General features: G+C 54.1%; 1 protein-coding gene across 1 annotated transcript in view; it reads right to left on the reverse strand.

Annotated features, from left to right (window-relative positions):
* GPAT4 (glycerol-3-phosphate acyltransferase 4) overlaps positions 1-7,087 on the reverse strand; it is an 11,514-nt gene extending 4,427 nt beyond the window's left edge. Inside the window, exons 1-7 of the mRNA XM_035888687.1 lie at positions 5,247-7,087; positions 2,425-2,494; positions 1,789-2,086; positions 1,539-1,613; positions 1,014-1,103; positions 803-896; positions 198-323 (exon numbers count right to left, since the gene is read on the reverse strand). Of these exons, the coding sequence (XP_035744580.1) occupies positions 198-323; positions 803-896; positions 1,014-1,103; positions 1,539-1,613; positions 1,789-2,086; positions 2,425-2,494; positions 5,247-5,411 (918 nt within the window). The 5' untranslated portion in view covers positions 5,412-7,087. The remainder of the gene's footprint in view (positions 1-197; positions 324-802; positions 897-1,013; positions 1,104-1,538; positions 1,614-1,788; positions 2,087-2,424; positions 2,495-5,246) is intronic.
* Between the last annotated feature and the right edge of the window lie 6 nt (positions 7,088-7,093).

Here is a 7,093-nt window from a genome sequence, read left to right on the forward strand (position 1 = left end):
AAGAGCGTCACCAATTAGCACAGGGCACAGAAGCAATCAGTAGCAATCCACAGAGCATGGTGCTTATCCTGCAGTCACAGGGTGCCAACAGCAGTGGCACAGTCTCCCAGCACCCACAAGGCAAGGCAGCGTCCTGACCCAAGGGAAGTGGGCAGCCCTCCCTTTCCCAGCCTCCAGACCTCCCCCTGCAGCTAGCAACTGTCACACCTTTTGGCGACGAGGTGACGATCTTTGACCTCAGAGCGTTCAAACCAGACGTGGGGGCAAGCTTTCACCATGGCTCTCTGGATCACGCCCATGAGCCCTCCATGGATCTGACCCACCTGAACAGGGCAAGAAGACACAAGTTACAAGACCTGGGGACACACGGAAGGCCAAGGCAGCTCCTAGCTTCACAGCCAAGTTGAGGTTCATCTTTGTACCCCTGTCCTGGAAAGGCTGAGAGGAAAATTTCCAGATTCTGACCGGAAGGGCAGATGTAGCAAGCCCCAAGTGCTTTCCACATTGCCGGAGGTCCAGCTGGGGAAGTGCTTTGCTTTGCCACGGACAGCAAAGTCCAGAGCTCTACCTGCAAAGCAGTGCCCAGAGACCCCTGGTGCTCCAAGTCCCAGGCCAAGCTTGCTAGAAAGCCACGCACAAGGGGGATCTGCGCACAGGGTCTGAGGGCCCTGTGATGTCACGCAGGGACAAGTAGTTCTGCGTGCTCGAAAGCCTCTTGTTGCCTTTTCCCATGCAACGTGCTTGCTGCTGGCATGTGGCCAGGCCCTGGCAGGCAGAGCTGGGGTCGGGGTGCGGACCTTACCATCGCATAGTAGCCATCGCTGGCCAGGATGATCACATCAATGGGAGATGTGTGATTGGCCACGCAGATGCCTCCATTTCGGGGTCTGTTTTCTCTAAACGCAGAACAAAGGTACAGATGAGGAGAGAGGAACGAAGCATGAGACCTGCAAGAGGCACCACATGGAGCAGCTAGTGGGAAGGGACACCTGCAGCAGACAGCGCCTCCTTACCGGTCATGGTAGGTGATGATGGCTGTGAGGGCACGCACACAGATCCGGTAACACATCAGGTGGACATGCTTGCTCAGGAACTCCTTACACCTGCAGCCCAGGACAGAGACCATCACCCCACAGCCCTACAATCTCCCCTGTAACCACCCCACTCAGCCCACCTGCCCCAGGCCATGAGATCCAACCGAGGCTTCACCTCTCTCCCATAGAAACATGTCTCGTCCTGGTTTTTGCCATCAGCTTATGACCACTGATTCTTAACTCATGAGAACCAAAGTTTGGCCTTTGCTCTTTTCTGTTCTTATTCTTTTCAGAGCCCAGGGCTGAGCGCTCTGCCATGGGCTTAGTGCTCACATCTAGGCCCTTTGTTTAAAATTACGGGGTGTCTGTTCCTGAGAGGCTACAGATGCCAGGACCACCTGCCTTGCCTGCAGCAGGCGGAACAGATAGGCCTTGCAGGAAACCTTCAGGATCATCAGGTCTCAAACTGCACAGGGGGCCCTCTTCCTCCAAAGGTGAACTCACCTTCCATTTGGCAAATATCCCACCACTGTCGTACCAGTCACCAACAAGCTGATGCCAGTGAACGCCAGGGCTATCCTGCAGAAAGAGGAAAGCTACAGGGTAGCAAAACCAGGTCACAGGCCCCGCTCATCAAGCAGCATGTCTCTGCTGATCATGTTGAACAGGGTCCATGGGGCCTGGAGAAGTCGTGCTTGCTGCAGAGAGGCCACCAGCACCACCTCAGCAGGCAGGTTCCCGCAGCAGCGCTCACCTGAGGGGCAGAAGGAAGCAGTAGCGGATGAGCACACCCAGTCCCCAGAGTACAGTGAGGCGCAGGCTGATATACTGGAAGTTGTAGTTGGTCCTGCTGAGCAGGTTCCAGGACTCCAGCTCTTCCGCTGAGAACCTCTTGGTCACTTCATCATCCATGATGGTCTCAATGCCTTTGCGGCAGAAATAGAAGATATCTGAGAGCTCAAACTCAGGGGTGTCCAGGGCTTTGCCACTGCCACTTCGGCGGATCTCCTTGATTTCCTCTTCCAGTGACGTTGGGTCCTTTGCAATGATACCTGCAACATGCAGCAGGCAGCTCTGAGCAAAGTGCGACTTGCCCATTCAAAGAGAGCCGAGAACCAGGGCTCTTACTCGCCTGCCCTCCGCAGGGCCCCCCTTCCTTTCTTCCAGTCCAGACAGGCATAAACCAGTCCTCCCAACTATCTAGAAATGAAGCATTTCCTGGGTGCTTCCCTCCCCTTCCTCACAAAATGGAACTTTCCATATCTCCCGCCGGTCTATCTACATGGAAAAGGCTTCCCAGCACACCTCGGCTGCTCGAGACACCACATTTACCCCATCTCCCATACAGAATTTTGAACTTCATAGGTACCCACGCGGGGCAGGATCTTACCATTGACATAGGGCTTGTATAATGGATGGTTCTTCTCCTTAGCACCACGCTCTATTCTGAGTGTCGCCCACTGCAAGAGACACGCATGACAAGGAAGATTTGCAAGGCTGGCAGCTCCACTTCATACTCCCCCTGTTTTACAGTCAACTTCCAGGGAAAACCACGGCTAAGGGGAGAAGATGGGGCTAAAGCAGGAGGCCTCTGTACAGAACCAAAAGAGTGGCGAACATAGCTGAACCAAGGTGGAGGCAGAGACTGGCCTGGGAAGAACATTTGTACAGCACGGACCTGCCTGCAATGGGACAAGAGGACCGATGGGGAGGTGACTAGCACGGGCGTAGGACAGCCATGATGTGCACACGCGTGTGTGCCATTCTGCACAGCAGAGCCCCGTCGGGAAGCAGGGGGTGCCAGGGGGAAGACAAGCGCTCAGTGGTGAGATGGCACAGCAAGATTTTCTGCAGCCTCCGTGTCCCACAGGCTCTGTGGCACCTGGCACGTGGCTGCCACTGCACAGCCTTTGGGCGGACGGTGCATCCCGCTGGGGTGGCCCGCACCACAGCGCAGGAAGCCAAAACACGGGACTGGTGCTATTTTTCAACCCCCATTTCTTCCAAGCGCAAAGCAGAGACTGTGTTTTCAGGCTGCTGCTAAAGACATCAGGCTGAGGACGGGATGGGATCCTTCCCTCCCTGATCCAGCTAACAGCTGCTGCTTCTCAGCTCAGTCCAAAACAGCAGCAGCAAGCACTCTCTGGCAGCTGGCTGCCAAATCCCAAGCCCAGGCTACCTGCTACCCACAGAAATCTCTCTCAGCTAATTCTCAAGGGGACCAGCAAAAGCTGCAGGCTGGATTTCTGGCTGGTCTTCCTGCCTGCCCTCCAAGTAACCCCCTCATCCTCACACTCTTGTTAGGAGAACAAGCTTCTGAAGGAGGACTTGTGTACAACACACTCATTGCTCCAGGCCAGCTGCTCCATCAGGGATCTGTGAAGAAGGGGAAGCTGCTGGGAACTCCTGGCATCCTGGTCTCAGCCCATGCCAGCAACAGATGAGGAGGCAGCAATGTGGGAATGCTAACTGCACGTGGAGTGTCCGGTTCATCTGACAGCCTCCTCTGCCTGTCGAAGGAACTGCAGGATTACAGGAGACTGTCTAGATGCTGCCATCCCAGGAGAAGTCAGAAGAGGAGCTCTGACCCAGCAAGGGCTGGGCAGCAGATGGAGAAGGCGTTCCTCGCAAGCCCAGCAGGTCGCTATCCTGACTGGGGTAGCAGAAACCCCAGTCTTCCTCCTGGGAAGCACCAGGCAGGTCTCCCTCACCACCAACAGGGATGTGCAGCTGCCACCCAGGCCCTGCAGCTCTGGCTGTATCCCACAGGCTGCCAGACTCGAGTGCTGGCCCCCCAAGCTAGGTTCGCAGCACTGGCCTCTAGAGCTGGGAAAATCTTTCGGGTGAATTATGTTCCCCAAAAATACAATTCTGAATGACCAAAAACCTAGTGAGTGAATTTTCCACCAAATCTGCAAGCAGTTCTGTCAGAGCACTCCTCTCGCTCACCACAAAGATTCTTTGTTAAAAGCTGAAATAGACTTGAAAGTATTTTCAGAAAAATAGTTTCAAAATTAAACACCAAAATAGGTGTTGGGATTAAATGTTCCTGAATTGAAGGGAAAAATAATAAAACAAGGTGAAAAGTTCCGTTTCAGATAACCCAAACTTATTATTAATTACAATTAATTTTTTTGAAGTCAGGTCTTCAAACATCTGTGTGAACAAAGCACCTCACAAAGCCCATTCACACCTCAAGGCTTTTGGGAGAACTCGGGGTTTAAAGAGCTGAGCACTGCAGGCTCCAGGGCTACCTTCCCAAGCCAGCCAGTACAGATTCTCCTGGGGAAGACCAATCCTGTTCAAACAGCAGTTGCTGTTCCATAAATCCTTCAGCAGCTTGAACTCCTCATTTAAGAGCCTAATACCTCACTATCAAGCACAGGGCACCCCTTTTCCTTTTGCTCGGGCTGCCAGGGTAGGGCAGTGTAGGCTTTATCTACTAGGAGTTTGGCAAAAATTCTGGTCTCACCAGGGACTTGCTTCAAGGAGAGGTGTTGGCTGTGAGACAGCCCATAAAATTGGTCTGCCAAAGGCGGGCAAGGGAACAGCATAACCCCAAGCTGGAAAATTCCACTTGGCCTCTCTGTGCCAAGAGGGTCAGCAAGGGCTTGCTGGTCGTCCTCAGAGGCTGCAGGTCCAGATGTGCCTGCTGGGTGCAGCAGAGAAGCAGGTGGCACTCCGGGAACAGAGGGGTGTCGAGAGCTCTGGGTTCTGGCCTCAGACCACTTGGGGCTTGCAGTACACAAAGTCCTGCCTTACCTCTTGCTTTTGCTTCATCCAAACACGTGCTGGAGAGGAGCAGCCTGCTGACTGGAGCCGTGTCCCTCCCCGTCACACCCTACACCCCTTTTGGCTTCTTTCCACGTGGAACTGTAACAGCACTCTGCCTTGCCTGGGTCATTAACCCCTCCAAGCACACAGCTGCTCTCAGCACATCTACAGCCCCTGCTGTACTTACGGGCCACACTATCCTACCACTGTACTTGACGACTGACTGGATTAATTACAGGGAGAACACAGCCCATGGACAGAGGTCTCGTAAGCTGCATTTGGCTGAGATGACCCAAAGGTGTCATGTCACCAACAAACCAACCTCCCACACCAGACACCTGCAATGCTCTGCTGAGGGGCAAAAGCCTCTGTTCCTAGCACAACCATGCTTGACAAGGCCCCTGCAAACACACAGAAAACCCTGAAAACATGACTTACCTGAAAAATCTTTAATAACGTTTTCATGTAAACCTTGCGGATGCCAAAGGAGACTCCAAAAATTGCTGGCACAATGATGAAAACCAGAAGCAGAGTGAAGAGGACAGTTATGGAAATGCCCAAGAGATTAACAACCAGGCTGTCAAAGGGGAGCAGGAGGAACATGGTGAAGGGCCCAGGCAAGGCTGGTGCCCTGCAGCCAGACAGAAAGGCTGCCCGCAGCGATTAACCAGTCCTCCTGTTATTCAGCAACAGTCTCACACAGGCACTGAGTCCACAGCCTGCTCACAGACCCCATTCCAAAGTTCACATCCTTTTCGGGCTCTGCGAGAGAGGGAACGCAACAAGATCAGGGAGAGCAGTTGGGAAAACAAGCAGACAGTCTGCCAGGAGCCCAGGTAAGTTCAGACACTGTGGGCTGAGGAGCTCAAAGAAGACGTAACATGCACATAGGTTCCTCCATGGGTGTGCAGCGGGCACTGCCGTGACACAGCTGCGTGAATGGATATCCTCCCCAGGTGCTGCTGAGCAAGTCCAGCTGTGGGGCAGCTTGTGAAGAAGCTGGCAGCAGAAACCCCGTCTGGCTGCTGAGAGCATGCAGAGTCTCTTCACAGGGACAAGGTGGAGTGCATCCCTGAGCCTGCATTGGAGGAGATCGAGGGAGGTGGCACTTGCAGGAGCCTACCGTACGTGGAGCTATTATTGTTCTTTCCGTGAGGACACAGGCACTAGCGCAGATCCTTGCATGACGCCTGGAACAAGTTTAATTCCGGAGGCCCCTGGCATCCACTCACACTCACACGAAGGAAGCCTGTGTCCCTGGAAAGCTCTTCAAACAGCGAGTTGCCTTCTTGGCAGACGAGGTACTCACATGCCACCAGCACTAGTAGAGGAAAGGGAAACCGAAGTCAGGCAAGTCAGGCAGCTCGGAGAGACGTCAACTCAGAGAGGGTGGCGGGAGGCCAGGGACAGTGGGCTCTGAAACCTGGAAGGCAGTGCTTGGGCCGAGGTCACATCACTCAGAGCAGCTCCTGAGACACAGCAGACACGGACTGGCACTCCGGCTACCGCCTGGCACTGTCACAGACTTGGGAATCACCCCCTGCTGCCACCCGTCTTGTATTTTCATACCACTCACAGCTTAGATTGAGCAGACTCATCCAGAACCACGCCTAGAGCACAGGATGCTGCAATCAGGTCCCGAGTACAGGAAAGGAGCCAATGGAGTGACAGAAAACCCTTCCTCATGACAAAGATCTTATCGCCTCTCTCATTTCAGAGGCATCCGAGAGCACTGAGCCAGCCAGGTACCCAGATTCCTGGGGAGGAATCACTTCCTCTATTCCGGTACACACATCTCAGCCCCCGGTCACGCAGGGCAGCTTTACAGGACAGGAAGTCAGCCCAAGGGGAGAATTATTGCTGATGATTAGCCAAAGTGGAACTTGTTGGGGCACGGGAACCAAAGGTGAAGCACTACAGCCTTTCTGGGGGAAGACACCCTCCGCAGGAGGGATACGCAGAGGCCAGCTGAGGCTAGCAAAAAGAGAGGAGTCTGCTTGGGGAAGACTTCCCTCCGGATACCACTGCCACCTGGGTACGGAGTGTCAACCTGAGGATGGCATTTAACAGGCAGCCAACAAGCACACAGGAGCAGAGGAGAGCCTGGGAAGGTCCTCTTGCTCCCCTGCACAGTGTGTTCCAGCTGCTGGCTTAGCAGTGCTATGCCAGTAGCGCCAAGAACATTGTTAGTGCTTCAAAGGAACATGCACGCCTGCATAAACCATGTCCTGGGAGAGGCAGCTCCACAGCCACTGCATAGCTGCCCATTACGGCAGAGCTGTCCC

This window comes from Egretta garzetta, unplaced genomic scaffold, assembly GCF_000687185.1.
Source record: "Egretta garzetta isolate BGI_Z169 unplaced genomic scaffold, ASM68718v1 scaffold481, whole genome shotgun sequence".
Taxonomy (NCBI): domain Eukaryota; kingdom Metazoa; phylum Chordata; class Aves; order Pelecaniformes; family Ardeidae; genus Egretta; species Egretta garzetta.